Source organism: Contarinia nasturtii, unplaced genomic scaffold (genome assembly GCF_009176525.2).
Source record: "Contarinia nasturtii isolate CC-2019 unplaced genomic scaffold, AAFC_CNas_1.1 Cnas_scaffold_285, whole genome shotgun sequence".
Classification (NCBI taxonomy): Eukaryota; Metazoa; Arthropoda; class Insecta; order Diptera; family Cecidomyiidae; genus Contarinia; species Contarinia nasturtii.
Window position 1 is genome coordinate 2,704,257 of NW_022197640.1, and position 20,399 is coordinate 2,724,655.

A 20,399-nucleotide genomic window follows, 5' to 3' on the forward strand; every position below is an offset into this window, starting at 1 on the left:
ACAAACGTTTTATGCTTCACTAGCAGTGCGAGCAGCGGTGTTAAATAAGTACGCACATCGTACATAGTATGTTGTACACACGTGCGTTGGAATGGTGTATGCATTCAATTGGCTCCATAAAATGCATACCACGAACATATTTAGGGCATCGTTGACACGATTCCAACAGTACAACTAACCAATCGCCAGGCCTATGATTATCGTAAGGCAACTCTCACTGTTGCTTCACTTCTTCGCAAAGAAATACAGCAAATATTAAATAACAAAAAAAAAATATTATGAATGTAGTACAATTTCTTGTGTGTTCTTTTTTAAATACTAGGAAAAAGGGCCAACGTAAAAGCGGAAATTGCCTCAATTGAAACAATCGAAAATGGCACGTGTGTGTGTGTGTGTGTGTACCGTAGCAATATCCGTTGTGTATTGCGGTTTGTCGGGTTTTGGGTTCTTTTCCAAATTATTTGTATGAATGTATTATAGTTGCTGTCTTTTGGTGCACATTAAATTTTGTTATGTATCCACAAGTTCAGTATGAAGAAAATATGCCACCAAACATTATTCACTCAATAAACAACATCAACACATTAATTTGAACTCCGTTTATAAATGCATGACAGTGGTGAAGTTCGCATGAGTATGCTGGTTATATGTGTGTATGTGCGGTTTTCACGATTAATGTCGCTTATGAACCGCATCCAAATGCACTGTTTATGCTTTTTTTCTGTTTCGTACTTTTTTTTTATTTCGCAAATACGTTTTTGAAAGGCCATAAAAATGCAATTTACCGTTGGCTTACGATAAAAAGATATAAAAAGGTGTAATTGCTATTTTGGATTTTTAGTTTAGGTCGTTGTTTTTCTTTTTGTGTAAATGTGTATGTTTTTGTATGTAATCAACATTAAAACTGAGAAAATATATGAAATCTAAGATTTGTTTACGATCAATTTGTGCCAAAGAGCCGCTTTTTTCTATAAAAAAAACTACGTACATAAATAGAGAGATCCACACATCTAGCTGAATGATTTCATGGTCTACGTATGAATACAACAAACAAAAAGAAGATAAAACATGAGAATTACCAAAAAAAGAAGAATAAATGGCCATACGTTATGGTTATGATCATGAACACAACGTACACACAACACCAATAGCTAACCATGAACTTCATTTATGCAGTTTTCATGTTTTGACTTCAAAGAAACGAATTTTATGGCGATTCCATTGTAAAATGAGGATCTAAAGATCGTTAGGCAGATGCTAATCGTGCGCACAGTTTTGATGATTTTCACAATGACTTTGACCCGATTACTATTCCATCTCTAAAGACAGATCTTCGGTTTTGCGCAGCATGTAAATTTGCAAAAAAAGACGACATTAAACGACATTAAACAGTTGCTCTTGAAAGAATTCATCAAAACCACAAACAAATCGTTACCATTAACGGCTTCTTTTCTTTGGTGGTTTTTTTTCTTCACCTTAACAAATGCAAACATATTCAGATCAAGTAGTCACACACACTCGAATTTTCGCGCAAACAAAAAAGTTTGATTTCCTGTAATCCACTTACAATTCGTATAATATAAGTGAATGTGTTCGAACAAGGGGCTTGCTTTTATGTTATTCCGCTTTTGAACCCGTTCAAATGGAGTTTAATTAAATGAAAAGCAATTAAAGTACATCTGAAGTGATGTCAGTATTTGCAAATGTGCTTGCGCCTATACCTTACTGCATTTGATGTATTATATATATTATACGGTGGCGTAGTAGCATTGGAAAGAGTTAAAAAGCGTCTGTATTGGATCGAGAGAGAGATGTACTAATCGTTTCTATTGTTTATTCTTCTAAATGAGTTCAGTAATTAGATTTTCCTTTTCAAATATTGTACGCTCTCTCCGTAATCTCTTATAATGTTCAATTGAAATTTGATGGAAGAACTATAATTATTCAAATTAGAATCGGGTTTATGCTTGCAGATCTGTTGTTGGCTGCTGTTGCTGTTTTTCTTACTTTCTTTCTTTCTTCTTTTTATTCATCGTTTTTGTTCGTTTCTCTTAATTTCTCGCTCATATACACACACACAAAATTTGTCGTTATGAACGTATGTGTGTGTGTGAGAGAGAGAATGTTCGGATTTTGCTCTGCTCCTTTTTTCACTTTTACTGTACTAAAGATCAATGTTTTGTATATGCAAACAATTTCAATTTCTCTTAATCATTTTTCTCTTTCGGATCCATCGCACACTGGATGCATTTGTATTACTGCTTCTGTTTCTTCTTCTTCTTCTTTATTAGTGCACGCGTTGGGTGCTTTTGATTCCGGTAATGTTGGCTGCTACTGCCTTGTCTCACTTAAAAAGGGAATGATGTCGTTGTGTGTACGAGCTTGTTTTGCCATTTTTTTCTCTTCTTCTTTCGGTTTGTTTCAAGCTCTATTGCCACTTTATATCCATTGTCGTTTGGATGCAGCTTCAGATGTTGTTATAGCTGCTGCTCTGGTGCTGTTGTTTTTGGATTTTGCACATAAAACGCTAAAGTGGTTTTATATGCGATTTTATCTGCTTCAGTGCTCAAGTTCAAGTGTATTTTGTGAAATTGCCTTGTCTCAGCTTTTAGCAATACTACTGCGTCTCTCTCTCTCGCTGTGTGTGTATTCGTGAGAAAGTGTATGAATGTATGTATGTAAATTGCATTGGCTTAGCTTGGGTTGGCTTTCAATCTCTTTATTTTCGTTATTCGGGTTCCCAAGCTATGCTCTATTTTATACAAGTATTGTATAGTACAATGTGAGAGCACCACTTCAAATGCCATATATGACTCTTATATTATAGGTATAGCACACTTGTGAATCGGCTCAATTGAATGAAAAACATACTAAAACCACTTTTTTTGTTCATTGTTATCGAAATAGCAAATTCACATTATAATCAATTTTATGAACTTTTTCTTCTTATTTTCTCTCCCTCTCTCTCTCTTACCAGCTCTCATTTTCTTATATCTCGCTCATTTTTCACGTCATTCTGCAAATGTAAACAAACAAAAATGTTACCCCTGGTGTTTATTACATTGAAAATGTGTATTGTTACGGTGCGATCGACTGTTTTAGTCTAACGTGTCCTCTTCTTCAAGCCTTTGATATTCATTACAATCAAAGCCTTCTGCCTGATTGGTTTTCTACTTCGAGTGGTTTGTTTTTCTTCATCATCACCGTCTTCAGAATCTAATTGATTTCTTCAGAATAGAGAAAGCTGAAAGTCAATACTTTATCATATTTGAGCAGTTTAATGGAGTAGAATCCAAATTTGCAAAATACAGATTTTCATCAACCAATTTGTGTAAATGAGTGTTTCCTTGTAGCCGCTTGGTTTGTTATCCATTCGGCATTCCTTCTGTTTGTTATCCTCTTTTCAAATATGCCATGGAAATCGGTAATTCTTCTGCCATTTTCCTTTGTTTGCATTTTAATAATTTCAATTCGTCCCGATGTGAAATGTTCTTTTTTTTTGTGTGCTTTTTCCGTTCACTTTCGAGTTCGAATCGTTTATTTCATTTGTCTTGTGTTTGGAGAAAATCGCTTTGCATTTTCTGTGCAATTCACAAAGCGAATCTCACTCATTCTCTCTTTCTGTCCCTCTTTTCCTCTCGATCTATAGAAGTTCGCCTTGATTAAAAACATTTAAAAAAAAAACTGTGCACACAGACTCGTTTATTGAATGCATATTCTCAAATGGATTGCATTGAAGCACGATGCGATTAGTTGGTAGGCGGAATTATCTTCTTCACACTCCGATTTGCATACTACAGTTTGTATGCTGAAAATCCACAAATCCACTTTCTACATTTCGCATACAGCCATCGATTACAAATCCAAAAACCCAATGCAATACGATGCAATGCAATAGTATCCACAATAGTCGACACATCGTGTCGTCGAAATTATGCAGACAAAGTTTGATTTCATAGCCGATTTGTAGAAGTTGTCATAAAACTGGTTTTACATTCAAACTGAAACCAGCAAACCAATGAGAATTTCAATAAATCTTTGAAAATTGAAAATGTACTCGAATTAGAAATAATAATAAATTATTATTTGCATCGAAAATTGATATTTTTTTTTCTTTTATTGTCTTCAACTTTAATTCATGCATGCAGAAGGTAAATAGGTAGTTTGCGAAATTGGAATTGATGAGCATCGAAGTGATCAGTTTGAAAATTATAAATTTCTTCATTGAAAAAAAAAGTACAAAAGAGAAAGAAGTTGAACAGTTGTGAATGGAGAATCAAATGAATAATATCTTTTGGGATCCAATTTGGCTACATTTCGAATGATACGAAATTATTCAAATGCTATACGAATCAATGGTTTCAAGAAACCATGCTGTTTTCGATGTGTATGCATATCAAAATCAAAATAACAACTAAATTGGAAGTTAATTTTATTTTAATTTTCATTTATAAATTATTTCTCCCTCTCACTCTCTCTCTCTCTGTGTCTGGACAAGCGCGCTGTGATTTTCGAGAGAAACCACAGCGTGAGGAAAATTTGTTGTGTATTTGTTGCAAGAAAGTTGTCACAATGAATGTCAAATATATACAACGTAGATAGCACATAATTATGTTAAATTCTACAATAGAATTTGTTGACATCAACTAAGTCATACCAAGTAAACCAATAAAGCCGACGCCAAAATGAAAAGTGCTGTGTTAAAATATGCATTGAAAGTAAGTATAATAATTGCAGAAAATAAAACACCATTATGATTCCATTTCTGGTGAGAGAATAGAATTCAACAAGAAAAATGTTGAGAGATAAAATGCAAGCCAATTTCATTGGCCAACATCTCAACAGAATTCAAGTTAATAAGAAGAGAGCAAAAGCAAAAGACAAGTACACGCCGAAAGAAGAATTGCGAATAAATAAAATTTTATTACCCAAACGAACGGTGTAATGTAAACAATACCGAAATGCCTGTACAATGTACATACGTATTTATGATATTTTCCATTGCCTTCGTTCATGGCAAAGTAGCACCGCAAACAAGATGCCTAACCTAAGTTGTTTAATAAGAAAATTTATTTGTGTCTGTGCACTCGGGCAAAATACAATTATAATTTGCAACAAATTCGAATGAAATACAAAGTATATGTATGGTGAGTGCGCATGGTATACGCATTCGTATATAGCCCGCATCCCCTTTCAATTCATCTTCAAATTCAACAAACGAAAACATAAGATTCTTAAACGAATAAAAAAAATCGTTGTGCACAAACTTTTATTGACATTATTTTGTGTGCTTAGGAGTAATAATTGGGGCTAAGAACTTTTGTCTTTTTTCTATTTTTTGTTTTGTATTTGTGTATTAAATAATTGGAAAATACGAAATTTTCCATACATTTAGAAACATTTTTTGGGTGCGTAACGATGCATGCTCATCAAGTGAGTTGTCATAAAATTTCATCGGCTTTTCAGATTTGTCATCGTTCGAATGATGATGAAGTGGTGCCAGATTTTATGACTGCTTCAAATGATATAAAACAACGAGGCACACAAAAATGTGAATGAGAATCAATCCAAAATGCTCTCGATGTTTTGTCTGTCATCATCATCATTTATCCATAGCATTCTTGTCTAGTGCACGCAATTTAAATCTTATTGCTTACGATTCACTGGCTTGAATCACATACAAATAAAGAGACATGGCCATCCGATTATTGGCAATCCTCTTATCAATAACGTAAGCCATTTGCAACTGGAACGATTTGGAACTTTTCAATTAGTGCAAATGGCCACTTGTTTGATCGGTTACTATAATTGTGCAATGTGCACTTGTGTCAAACCGCATCTCTCATTCAAACAACACACCAAACTGCTACTGCTGCGGTTGTTAACCAAAACGAAACTTTTCTTACCCGTTCAACTTCCACAACTTGCTTGTATGTGTTGTGTATATATATGCTTGTACAATTCGAGTTAAACTAAATTCGATTTCAATTTTGGTCTGTGACAGTGTGTGAAAACTTTCGAGGTTGAATTATAAGCGAAAATTCTGGCAACGGCATTTTGTTGTAAGTATTTTATTTAATCCTGTGAATAGTGACGAAACTTTCTTATTGCATGTGTATCAAAGTGTCATAGATTTGACTAAAGCAAGCGAAGAAAAAGGTTTAAGAGGGAGAGAGAAAGACCGAAGTGATAGCACTTTCTCAACTTTGACTACAAAAACACACAACCAAGCGCACAAATGTGATGCATAATCTCTGGCATCCAAGTCACCGAAAACGAGAGATTCGGTTGAGATATGCATGTGTGTTATATATACTATATACACATAGTGTTGATGTTGATTTTCATGGGTGAAAATAAAATACAAATGACTTTGAAACTTGCCGATACGGAGCAAACACAAATAAGATAGAAATAGTTGCAAGATATAATCAAAACAAGCAATAAGAGAAAGCAACAACAATAATAACAAAAATTTTGTGATTAACAAAATTGAATTTCGGTTGTGATTGATGAAGTAGCACCATGCAAAGTTTTTTTTTTGTGCCGTACACGCAACGCCAATTCATTTTAATATGAAATAAATGCACAAAATAAACTTTTATACGGAGTATACCATGCGCATGCAAATCAAACTCGGCAAAATTCACACAGACACAATATTGAAAAATTAATTTTGTGCACAGTTATATTGCATTATAGAATGGCAATGTCAGTGTAAATGAACTTTTTCCATGCGATTTCGAGGCGACATCAGTTTCGATGTTTGTTTGAATTGCAATAGGCCCATATTAATACACTATAATTACGTAGCAGTAGTGAGTCTATATCAAACGAAATGCTATAAGAGGTTTAGCAAAAATGGTTCAATTCAATTCACAATGGAAATCGAGTCACAAGAAAATCCAATAAAGTGACATGAAAAGACTGTGCAACAATGTGTTGCCGTTAGTTCGTTAGTTTTTTTTTTCTTCTCTTTTATCTTTTATTATCTTCGTTGGCTGTTGCCCCGAACTGTTGGCTACTGGCACATCGTAAAGACACATAATGCTTTTAATGATCTAATGAAGATTAATTAATGTGAATATGTGCAAAAAAGATCAACTACAAGAACATGATGATGATGGCGATGATTATGATGGTACGGGAATGAAACGAATGTGAAAGAGACTTGAGTCTTGAGAGATAGTCATATGGGGCGACAAATAAAAAAAATCGAAGAAGAATCAGTAGTAGCTGTATCAAAAGAAGAATAGGCCAATCGATAGAGATACTGCGAGCAACTAATCGAAAAGAATGAAAAGAATCAATTTCTTTTATGATCACGCGGCTAACTGTTTTCCGTTTGGTATTTGCCAAACACGGTCAAACGTGAGAATGGCCTTTTCGTCTTGTATCTGTGTATCGTCGTCACCGGTCGTTATGTGTCGAATCACAAGTGGCATTCGCAATTCCCGATGCTGAATTCACACACAGAATTGATGTTAAAAAGATGGCGCACACAAAATCTAATTACTTAATGGATGACAAGCAAGAATTTTCGCTCAATACACGTATTTGGTTCTGTTATTCTCTTCATATTTTCTCCACTGGCATTTTCTCTTTCTATCTCAATTTTCATCCTTCTCGCTAGTTTTCTCTGTTGGCGCTGCAATTTTGTCCGTTGTAATAAAGTCAAAAGAAACAAAAAGACACACTTCAACAATAACGAAAGACATCGACCGAAATATCTTACGGTGAATAGGATTCGTTGGGTCGTTTTTTTATCGCTCTCTAATTCTCTCACAACTCAGAATGGCACACATATTTCATTCGGAGTATTTTGTTCTTATTTTATTGAAACCGATCGATTCAATGTTCCACTATAACAATTACAATGCGATGCGGGAATATCGTTTCACATAACAACAAAAAATACTAGAAAGAGAGTCATACGTCGCGCAGAGCAGAGCAGAAGAAGGTAGAGAACCAAAAGCGGCAAAAATGAGAAGGAATGAAGTGAAAAAAAAAAACAAAGAAAAGTGTACTCACAAAAGAGAGATAAAGTTGGTATTTAGAAGTAAAAAGTCATTAATTTAAAATTGTGTCTACATGCAATGTTCAATGTTCGAAATGCATGCGATGTGTGTTTAGATATGTAATCGAATACTGATAACAGAATATCGAGGCCATGCGCTTCGACGATCTTTGTTGTTGTTTCAATGGTTCATTATCATTTTTGTGGCTGAAAGTGCAGTTTCACAAGACCCATCTCTATCGCTTCTTATCGGCAGTATTATTCGTGCGACATTCTTCACTTTTGGAGGGCTCGACAATGGTGACAATGTTGATTTGTGTGCACATTTTCAGCTCGATTGCACGTTGCGCTCGTATTGTATTTGTTAAACGATCATTGGTTGTATACATATGAGCGTCATCACCACACGCTACATTTGTTTGCCATTAGCAAGTCATGCAAGCTGAAAAATAGTTGCATATTGTACGACCACAGCAAAATTAAAATGCAAAAAAATATAGCAGAAGGATAATTGGAAAAAGCAAAAAAAGAAGAAGAATGAAATTGAACAAAAGCCATTCGTCTGAAATATTCTGCTAGAATTTTTAGATTATCAAAATTCATTGCACAGTGGCAATTTCAAACGCCGAAAAACTTTCGGAATAGTTGCCACTGCACAATAGATTTGTTTTTCTCTCTAAATTTTGTTTTCTCTATTAGTTGTGGCGATGTCTCTAGCATTCGTATTCTGTCGAACTGTGAAATCGCTCCAAATATAAAACTCGAAATGCACATGAATATTTTGCATGCACACATTAATTAAGCTTAATGATGAATTTGCATTAAAATTTACACACGATATGGCAGTGATTTTGAACTACATCGACCGCATGAATAATCTGTCCGTACGTCTGTGTGCAGTTGTGTGTGTATTTATACATTTATATCATATTGATAAACGGAACAGATGAATATTTGAGTGCATCGTTCCATAGCTTTTGTCAGATTTTCACTGAACTTCAGCATCCAAGTCCATGTTATGTGGTTGTGCACTCTCTGGCTTGTGTTTTTTTTTAATTCTCCGACAGAAATGATGATGATGATGACGATAAACAGCAGTGGCAACAGAAAAAAAAAAACCAAACTGAATGTTTAAATGAGAAACGAGATGTTATTTAATTTGAATTTTAACAAAACATTTATTCTTTCACTTAAAACCTTCGCATACATATTTCGTTGCTTACATTTCATTTGATTGCACGAGAATTTTGATGCAAATTATCTCGACATAGTGCACGCGCGAAGAGAAGCAGAGGGAGATTGTTGCGAAAATGCAACTATTGACAAAATTCTGAATATGCAAAATGACTGCAGACTTTCGGTCCGATAAAAGAGTCCGAAGTGTGGTGACGGTAGTGTTGTACGTAAAAAAGAGAAAACGAGAAAACGAGAATCGAGAGTAGAAGTATAAGCCGAATATAATATCAAGTGCTTAATTCACCGAAACATTTTAAATAACTTAATTAAACATGAATCCACATCAAATATTCGGTGACAGAAATTGAGACACACCAGCCGAATAATAATATTTGATGGAAAAATGATGGAATTTTGCATGTTGATTTTCAAGTTCACAAAGCACGAACGTAAACATACAGATAGACATAAAATAAATAGTTGAAATGACATTGTTGTGAATTACGACGCGCGCGTATGCAACATCACATTTCGACCGTGACACAAAATATATTAAATTCCAGTGATTGTGCTGCTGCTGCTGCTGCTTCGGCTGCTCCTCTGTTTATTTTATTGACAAATAAATCAAATAATTAAATTTTTTATTACGAGTAATGCCGTTCAGTGTACATATATATACATTGTACGACGATCGACAAGTCCGATAGCCGTCGAAACGATCGGTATTTTCAATTTTTTATTTAACGTAAAATTGAACGCAATTACACGAAAACATATACATCGAAAACGCGATCACAAATTCATGCCGCGTATCATGCACATGACCGTAAAATTGCGTAGATTCATTACACGTTTAAAGAATTTGGCATCCATACACGCATTGATTACGGTAATCTGTTAAGCTGCTGGCATTGCGTGAGTTCAATTGCAACGGTCGCATATTTTGTGATTAAGACATTTTGAAATGACTCATTTCAATCGCGATTCAATGTTCAATGTTTTTTTTTGTTCTTCTACTTCATCTTTTTCGTTTAACGGCAATTGCTCTATTTTTGGGTACGGTCGATGTGAATTCGTCAGTGTCAATCAGATATAAAATTTCCACCAGCATTTACACAAAAACAACAGTACGTGATCAACGCCAGTTTTTACTCACCACTCAGCGCATAAGACAAATATCCCTGTATTTTACATTTATTTTTCTCAACAAATGTTTTACGCAAATGACTAAGAGTAACGAAGACATTAGCTAAGAAACTAACGAATAACAAAAATACGACCAATGAAAATAATTTTTTACAATTTTTTCCACACTTGACTGCTTTTCGGTCATTGAAGATAGCAAATCAACGACAGCATAGACAATAGCAACAAAAACAAAAAAAAACTTCACTCAATTCATGGATAAAATGCGACAACACAGTTGTAGACGCGTACATGATTGTTTCAAACTTGTCGCACAAATCAATATTCATGATTTTCAATTCTCATACTAAATAAGAGTAAAAAAAATATACACACAAATGAACTTTGCTACTTTTTTTCACACTGCGTATTTTATGCGGTTTGCTTTTTATTATGTGACAATTTCTTCAGAATTCATATGTTTACATTGGCTGGAATTGAAATAATACAGACAGAAATAATGAGAGAGCAAAAAGAAGCAAGCAAAAACACAACACAAAAAAAAAGATCATTGCAATTGGAAATATGTTCGTGGATTGTACTTGGTCGAAACAGAAAAAAACTCATGCACACAGACTTAGATGGAATTGGTATATGACGACAGTAGAAAATTGCACAAAATATTTATCTGTAAGTTGATTTGCCACAGTCAAGCATAAATTGACCTTAAACTGAATAACTACTTTATTTTTCATTTCATCAACTTGACTCTTGAAATTATGGCATGATTTGAACCGATATTGATTGTCATTGCAGCTTTTCTCTCTTTCTATCATACTAAATGCTCTCTGAATTGCCTTCAAATCCGCCGTATTATCATCTATAATGTGCAATGCGCTTATGCGCGTTCTTGTAACTATTTTTTTTTTCGTATGTCTTGCAAAACAATCTAGATGTTGTTATTTAGTGTTCTTTTGTCGAACTTTGTTGCTGTTGTTGTTGTAGTCGTCATGGAAACTCGATTCAAAGTCAACTATTTTTGGTGGAGATGTTTCTATTGAACTAATTTCTTATTGAAAATATTTGAATGAACAAACAAACAGAGACGATACAAAATGAAAATATGCGATCAAGCATGCAAAAAACATTGAATTTTAAATTAAATTTTCGATTAGTTTGTTCAAATATTTTATGGGCATGTAACGCAAGTAAATTATTACAATTGTTGATGAAAAATGGGACATATGTTGATTCGAAGCTTAATCATTTATTTGCAAATGAAAAAAGAAACAACAGTGCAACGGCTACAGTTTGAAAAAAAAAACCATTTATTTTGTAATGTTTATTATTACACTTGTGCTCTCGGTCACTCACCGAGCATAAAATGAAAGCCATTCTGTAAACCACACTAGGACCGGCTAAGCTTACTATAGTCTGAAAAAAACTTACCAATACAATATCGAATAATTGAAAAATAATGTACGTTTGCCAATGCTATAAATTGGAATTTAAATCCCGCTGAGATCTAAAACGTTGAAATCATGGCGGGGTAAGTTTTTTTTTATTGAGCGCAAGTGAATTTGGCCAGCCTTAAAAATTTAAAACGATCTCTCATTTTCGATGGAATGAAAATTGCTGGCCACGGAAAAAAATTCTCCGCATTATTTCAGTGAACAGAAAATATGATATCCAAGCAACACAAGAACTATACTTACTACTATAGGAATGACGATTCACCGCCAAATTGAATTGAATTAACATTTATTTTAATTTAGTGTGCATATGATTTGTGTGTGCAAACTTAATTTTCGTAATCAATTTCATGTATGTTCATTCGTTGTTACAAAAGAAAAAGGATAGAAAAAGTGAGATAGAGCGATTCACATGGTTTTACTATTCTTTTTTTTTCTGTCATTCACATTAATTTATTTACGTTCTTCATCTCTCTTTGTATGTGCTTTGTTTATTTCGTTCCTTCATTTTTTCGCTTTGTATATGTTCCGAATTAATTTTGTTGTTATTATTACGTATATTTGGTAAAAAAAGCCATTTATGCATTCAGCGAATAAATTTTCCAGTCATAATTGTGAAAAAGATGGAAAAAAAAATTATGCGACACTGCAAATGTGTGTGTGGCTGGTTGGCACATTTTTTTATTCGTTTTTTAACTTTCTGCTGTTATGATATGGAGGCTGGCTTATAGAATTTCATAGTAAAATATTGCATAATATTTTAGCGGTACCACGTTCATGTTCTGGATTCATTTCGCCGGTTTTATGTATGGGTATATGAATGGCATATATTGTAAGAAGTGCTGAATGGATTCGAATTCATAGGAAGAAAAAGCGAAATGCACAAACACACACAAAAAAAACTGGCCAAAAACTTTAACTATTATTTTGGTTTGCCTCATAAAACACACAAAACTCACTATAAAGGTTCGCCTGATGCAATATTTATGCCCTAAAAACTTGAACATTTTCCAAAATCAAAATCAACATTTTACTTTTGGGTGAAGTGGTTGCTACAAACATCGCAATGTTACAAACTAACGACATTTGAAGAAAAAGAAAACGAAAATAGAAAAAGGTGAAAACGCATTCAAAATACAATATCAAGTCACCCACAATGTTCAAGCTGAATTCGTTTTATTTTTAAAAAAAATTAAAATGCATCAACGTCGAATTTTCATAAAAAAGAATGCAATTAAAATGAACAAGACGATTTTTTGTTAGTTTGTAAACGTGTGTCGGCACACAAGGGCGAGATTCTATTTTGGTCACATATTTTCATTAGATTAATGACTCGGAAATTTCTAGCTGAAAGGAAAACGCTTCTTATGAAAATGTCATCCTCTATGGCTTCAAATATACCATTTAAATGCAAAACTATGAGCCATTCTAAAAATACACATTTGAATTCTTAATTTTTTTTTTCATTTGCGCTGCGCTCAATTTGAATGGAATTCAATTGAATGCATTTTATGCTGGTCCATAAATATCATCCAAAACCGTAAGAATGTCAATACTAAGAAATTACGGCAAATCCTGATTTATGCACGGCAATATAATAATTGATTGATGCGTTAGTTTGAACAATAAAGCATTTCGATTTGTAAGGATGAACTAGATGTGTCAAAGCAAGAGAAAATAACGAAAATATTATGATTGCTTAAAAATATCCATTATTATTCATTGATTTTTTTTTAATGTTCGTTTGCCAAAATGTGTATTAGTTTCATTGTTGTTGCTTGTTTGTGTACGGTATTGCAAAAACTTTTCAATGTTTGTGATATTCCAATAAATTATTATACAAATATTTGAATATCCGGTTGAGCATAGTTTTCATTCATACGAAATGCAATTTCATTCATTCGAGATATCATTTTTGTTCTGCACTGCATTTATGGAGCTTAATTTGATTCTACCATAAAAAATGTTTGTGTTCATCGAACTAAAATGTTTAATCTTACAGATGTACCTTCTTCACACATACACACACACATGCACACCGGGTGCACACTGCATTGCTTAACGAATTGATAATATCTTCTGTGGCTGGTTTATTTACAGGCCGTGTGCATTACAGAGCTTACCAATATTTAGTGAACAAAAATCGAAATGGAAACCATGCCGAATCTGGCCCAACGAAGGATTCTAACTTTATTTGAACCATAACAAAGTAATCACTACGTAATTATACAAGCAGTTAATGTTATTCTTTGTTGTATTTTCTGATTTTCGTGGCTTGAAATTATGTTTTCGAACTCTCATACAGCCGACATACTAATCGGTGTGAGAGTACATCCCCGAATCAGCTGCGGCAATTGAAATGCAAAGTTTAGTCGCAACCAAAATGAAAATGCAAACATGGAAATTACACATTTATACATAAAAACTCGATCGAAATAACAGTCATCTATAAAAAGAAACTTTATTTTATTTCGGTGCGCAGATTAGGCATTACAAAGATTCGAGATGAATATAATATTTTTGGTGGAAGTGGTTTAAATCGTAACCATGAACATAGCGATTACGTAGAATTATCTTAGCATTAAACATGAACAAACCAATTTCCAAATGGGCCCACCTTCGCTGGAGTGCATGGAATACAAATAACAGTATATTCAATGCACAGTTGTTTGCCGCCGCAACAAATATAATATGCTACATGGAAAAAATATATTCTTAGAATTTTCATCCGTGACCGAGACTCACAACTTCCATATTCAAAACTCATGGATAACATGATAATATTACTGAACCAGAATAATTCAACCAAAATTTCATTTAAATATGTGAAATAGTCCAAGTTTTTTTTTTCGGGCAAGATAGAGAGAGTGAGAGAAAGAGAGAGAGAGAGAGAGAGAAAGAAACATAATTTTAATAACTTCGGTATCCACGCTTCGTTGACCATTTATAACACGAGAGATTGAGTGAGAAAAAGAGGAAGAGAAATGGATAAACCGAAACAGGGAAGCTGAGAGAGAGGATTTTAAGCAAATAAATCATTTTGTTCTCCCGTTTCATAAATATACATGGGATCAATTGTAATGACTCCTTGTGGAACAATGTGAAGATACTTACCTTGAAAACATAATGTCTTTGTTGTATTAGAATCTTATCTGCATTCTATCTGACGGCGCCGCAAGCATAAAGTTTTGAATTACCTTGTAATTCGATCGAAAATGAAAAATTTACATTTTGACGAAACACAAAAGAAAAATGAATTGATAAAACTCTCTTAAAGTGGCTGGATAATGTTTGCTGAAAAGCAAAAGCACTTGCCACAAAACTTAACATTTTTTTATATTTTCATTTTCCGTATTTTTTTTTTTTTTTTTTTTGTTCAACAAAGTGTCTGATATGTTATTTTCGTTGGATTTTTTTCTATATGCAGGTCACCATCAGAACGCCCAGGAAAAGATTGTTGTGGCCAATGGTTCGCTGGTCCACCGTTGCGTGCAGTCATTGCGGTCGTTGCTCTGGGTAAGTGTTTTATTCATTTTTGTTACATTCAAGTGGCTCGAGACTTGAAATCAGACACTTTTGAATTGAATAATAACTGCTATAAAAAAATATTTTACACTTTAGGTGGTGTTGCCTGTGCACTTGGTGGAGCCGCATTAGGAGCAACTGGTTTGGCTGGTCCGCCAACATCTCATTTGACAGCTGCTCTTCTAATGATTGGTAAGCAAAACATATTATTTAATCCATCAATTCGAACAAGATTTCCATCGATCGAATGCGATTCCCACGACTCTTGCAAAGTTAGAACAAATTGTTGAAATAACAGCTTTGTTCGAACGACTTAATGATTAGCATTGACTTAAGATACACATAGATGTATATTTGTTTCGACTTCGCACGATTGATTTTTATCGCAACGTTTCTCGATTTAATGGTGCCGTTTTATTTGCCTTCGGCATACAAAAGCACAATCATCATCATCATCATCTTTTGAAATGTGACTTGCGAAAAGTTTTTCGCATTTTTTCGTTTTGTTTCTGTTGCTATTTTTCTTGTATATTCATTGTAAACGCTCAAACGAAATCGATTGTTATCATCGCATTTTTTCGATGCATAGATATGAGAAAGATTGAAGCAAACAAAAATTAATAGCCGAAAAACGATGATATTCGTTCAATTTCAAATGATGCAGAATTGATTGTGGGCTTTTATTCGTGAAACAGTGTGGTATGCCATTTAGTATACTGAATCAGTGTGTATTTGTTTGTGTGGATCTCTTTTGGCTTCCATTCTATTGTTTGCGTCACGAGATGAAGACATTTGGCCATACACATTTCCGTTTCGGCTCAAGTGGCGTAGTGTATTGTGTGTATAGAGCGGAAAAAAAGTTATGTTCAAATTGCATTTTCCGCCTTTTCCAGCAATGAATTTTATTGGTTATTGTGCGTTTAAATGTTTGCGTGCCACATTCAACTAAATCTTTTTTAATGGCATATCATCCCAGTCGTTTCGTTTACGTTTTTGGCATTTCTTATTCATTTGCCAAAATCTTCCGTGTGTGCGAACCATCTTTTTTATTCGGCGGCATCCCAATTATTTTAGTATGTGGCTGTGGCAGTAGTGCAACGGAGGAAAAAGTGCACACACATCGGTATAGTAATATACGCTTAATTGTAAACGCTGTGACATTGCTCTCCCGCAACAATACCTTGCTTGTTGAAATGCTCATTTTAAATTGTTACGCAAATCTTTTGAACTCTTCATATCGCAACAGAGGAAAATACAAAAGAAATAAAGATTCAACGTTAACATTGTGGCAAGCAACAAGGAGATCTCACTCATACTTTGTCTTTTTTCCTCTCAAACCAAATGACAAATATTATGTTGTTTACATACTCATGCGCTATTCTTTCTCAGTGGCAACGTGTGTGTGCACACAACGCACGCAAACACATATTATCCGACAAATTAGATCCAAACAAAAAGTGTAGATTTTGCACAAAACGTGCATAGTAAATCCCATGACTGTCAACATTTATGTAACCAGTTTGCAAAAATGAAAGAAACACAGAATAACAGCTAGACCAAAAATCTTGCTTTTGTTTTGCCATTCAAAGACATTTTCACTCGATTTTATGCCTATTTTCGTAATAAACTTTTTGTTTCCGCGCAGCAGTATCAGCGTGTTTTCTTTCTTTTTATTTGTTTCTTTTCTTTTCCAAAACTGGATCTCTCTTTTTGTGTGCAATGCTTTTCGAATTACTTTATCGCGTACACACATTTGACAATGGAAACACAATGAAGGTTAATACAGACACCGCGAATATGAATATAAACGAAATTGAAAGTTATTGAATAAGTTAACATTTACACAATTTTTGGTTTGTTCCCATAGAATTTTCGTCGTAATCATTCCAAATTGCTTGAAATTGAACATTTTTATTGAAAGATCAAAGCGCTACACAATCTCATAATACCACATCATTTTATGAAAATGCACTATTTATCAATTGTGTGTGTGTGTGTGATTGTATTGCATCATGAAAATTGCATGTCATGTTCACGTCCAATCTTAATGGTTACTTTTAATTGCAACGCAATTAAACCTGCATTCCAGAATATTATACATTTTTCTAGGGGCTCGGAAGTATTTTTTATTGATGAAAAAACACACATAATCAGAAATATTGATATATTTTGAGTTTAAACAATAATAATCACCATATTCACGAATATTGGTACATTTTGAGTGTGAACAATACTGTGAATAATCATGAATATTCCCAATATTTTGATTATCGTAAATAGCTTAGAACACTTTTACCTATATATTTTTGATGTTCTTCAGTCAAATTATTTTTTTATCAAAGAAATATAAGTTTTTTAGGCTGAAATCTCTTTTTATATAATAAAAACAACAACTATTAATTTTATTTTGTGTTGTGTGTGTTTTACATGGGTGCCATATACGAGCTGAATAATGACAAATAATTACGTAAATATGAGAAATATTCAAAATATTCTCAATATTTTCCACTTATACACCACATTCATACAAAATTGTCAAAACTTTGTTTATTTTGATTTTTTTCATGTTCCGAGCCCCTAGACATTTTTAAAGTTCCTTATTGAACACACATATATAATTTTATTTAAATGGTGTATGTGTGTGATAAAAATGGCTCAAATCAAACTGGTTTTTATGAAATAAATTACATTTGATTTGGCTTTAATTCTTCGATAAAGAATTTGGTGTCAATTAACTTCTTATGTTCGAAGCCACAATCAATCATATTTCCGAATAGATTATATCACACAATTCAATAGATTTTTCAATTAGTCGTGCCATTATATGCAATCGTGTGTGATTATTTTATCCCAAAATTGTGTGACACCCAAATCGAATTAAATCACTTTAAAATAATGCGACGCAGTTTATCAAACTCGTGCTCAGTACGAGAAAAAAAAATGAATGTTTTACCTGAACGTTGCCCGATGGGTCGGTTCAGTATGCGCGTCAAATGGAAACAGATTAAATTCCTCATTGTATTCAAGACGGCATTGTTGTGAATAATTAAGAAATGACACAAAATCAATGGTAGCTTGACGTGCATAAAGTGCTGCTATCAACACCTACAATGCCAACGGCATTATATAAAATTGAAAAACAAACGATGCGCGATTCACGTTATTTACTTATCTCATTAAATCTCATCCAAACAATTCAGGCTTAAATGTTTTATTTTTTGTTTTAAATTAATCAAAATGTGATAGAATTAATTGCTATACTTGTGCAAGTGAAGATGAATGAAAAGATATATGTTTGTATGTATTTGATTTCATTTAAATCAATGACAAAAAAAAACTTTTTGTTGTGCTTGGTAAATTGACAAACATTAATGGAAATTTTACGTGTATTGACTTTTATGGAAGCATTGCTATACACTTCGGATATTGCTAAGTTGCAAATTTATATACATCACACTGTTCAATTATTTATTTAGTCGCAATTGTATGCTTTTTCGATTTATTTCTCGTCTCTTTACTGATTTCCTTAATGAAAAAGTCTTATTGATTTAAAAAATGATTATTCAATTTGTAAGTTTCTAAACAATTGTTCAGAGTCCAAGTTCGAATTTCACACATCTCATGTGAATTGTTTATTCGAATAGAAAAAAAACTCGTAAATACATATGTAAAATCATCATCAATCTCTTGTTTAGGCCTTGTATGTGAAAAACGAGTAAAAAAAAGAGTAACACACAGAGGAACAAATAAAAACGATTTTCTATTCATACATTCCTCAATTTCAGACGCGATATAATGAATGCATGTAATTCAAAACCCATGAATGTACCACTGCGTCACCGCCGAAAAGACAGATACATTTTCTTCGTTTGTTTTTGCCAAACGTTTTTTCTCTCTTGTTGTTGGCTGTTGTGTTGTTTTTTCATGTGTTACTTCATTACATTTTAGTCTTAAACAAAGAACGTTTTTGTGCGTTTGGCATTCTTGAATCACGAGAATTACACTTTAAATATTGCGTTGGATTGAAGCATAGCTTCAACACTTTTGTGACCGTGAATTCGGTACACATGTGTTTTTGTTGGGTGTTTAGAAACGAAATAGATTGAAGAGAGAAAAAAAAATGTTAGCTTAGCCAATTCCAAATGCGTAATATTGGTGCTATGATCAAGCAAAAATCAAATTGTCAGAGCATAAAACACTAAGTTCTGATCACACTAAAACTCAAACATATATTGTATGAATAATGAATGTTTAATGTGTCTAAAATCGCATCGTTCATTTTTCATTTTACTTTGTTCGACTTTGTTAATGACGCAAGGTGCGAAACATTTCAAAGCGTGTGTTATTCAAGTTTTGATTTGTTTCAAATTTGCAATCATTGTATGCCGCTCAATGGCTATGGAAATTTCAGAATGTGTACTAGCCCATTGAGATGTCAAATTCGATTGAAATTTAACTTTAAATTGTTTCTAACGTGTTGCTTTTATTTATTTTTTCGATCTCATCAATGTAGGAGTTGGCGTTATTCTAGTTACGGTTAGCGGGGCTGCTTGGCGAATGACAGCGCCTGGTTCAACGCAATGTCTAGGCATCGGTAAGAATGAAGCTTTCACAACAACAAAAAGTCGCCATATCATTCTTGGCTGTGATGTTTGAATAAATTCTGGGTCATGGAATTCACGGAAATGAGTGATTAATTTTTCTTCATTTTTTTGTGCTATTTTTCCCTCATAGATATGGGCTCTGGTGAATTGGGACGATGTGGTCGACGACCGTGCAGTGGTCGTGCTCCTGGTTTCCTATATCCCGAATTTCAGCATCGACCGCCACCACCATCCTATCAAGCTAGTATGCAAGAATATCGACTCAGGTAAGTGCAATTTACAACATAAAGAAGTTACATTCAATTTGTACGATGCGGAAGTGTGTAAAAGTGAAGTGGTGTTATTAATAAATTGAATCGACATTTTTCTTTCGATTAGATTACTTCTATTGGATCGCGATAGACAAGCTGGCGTTGTTAGAGGAGCATCACCACCACCTACTTATCGTTCGCACGCGGGCACACTATTAAGGTATAATTG

The 20,399-nt window shown here is 33.7% G+C and overlaps 1 protein-coding gene across 1 annotated transcript in view; it reads left to right on the top strand.

Annotated features, from left to right (window-relative positions):
- LOC116337363 (putative uncharacterized protein DDB_G0286901) overlaps positions 1 to 20,399 on the top strand; it is a 110,093-nt gene that overhangs the window by 86,353 nt on the left and 3,341 nt on the right. The window contains exons 4-8 of the mRNA XM_031761844.1: positions 15,218 to 15,306; positions 15,412 to 15,507; positions 19,829 to 19,909; positions 20,050 to 20,185; positions 20,298 to 20,390. Coding sequence (XP_031617704.1) covers positions 15,218 to 15,306; positions 15,412 to 15,507; positions 19,829 to 19,909; positions 20,050 to 20,185; positions 20,298 to 20,390 — 495 coding nt within the window. The remainder of the gene's footprint in view (positions 1 to 15,217; positions 15,307 to 15,411; positions 15,508 to 19,828; positions 19,910 to 20,049; positions 20,186 to 20,297; positions 20,391 to 20,399) is intronic.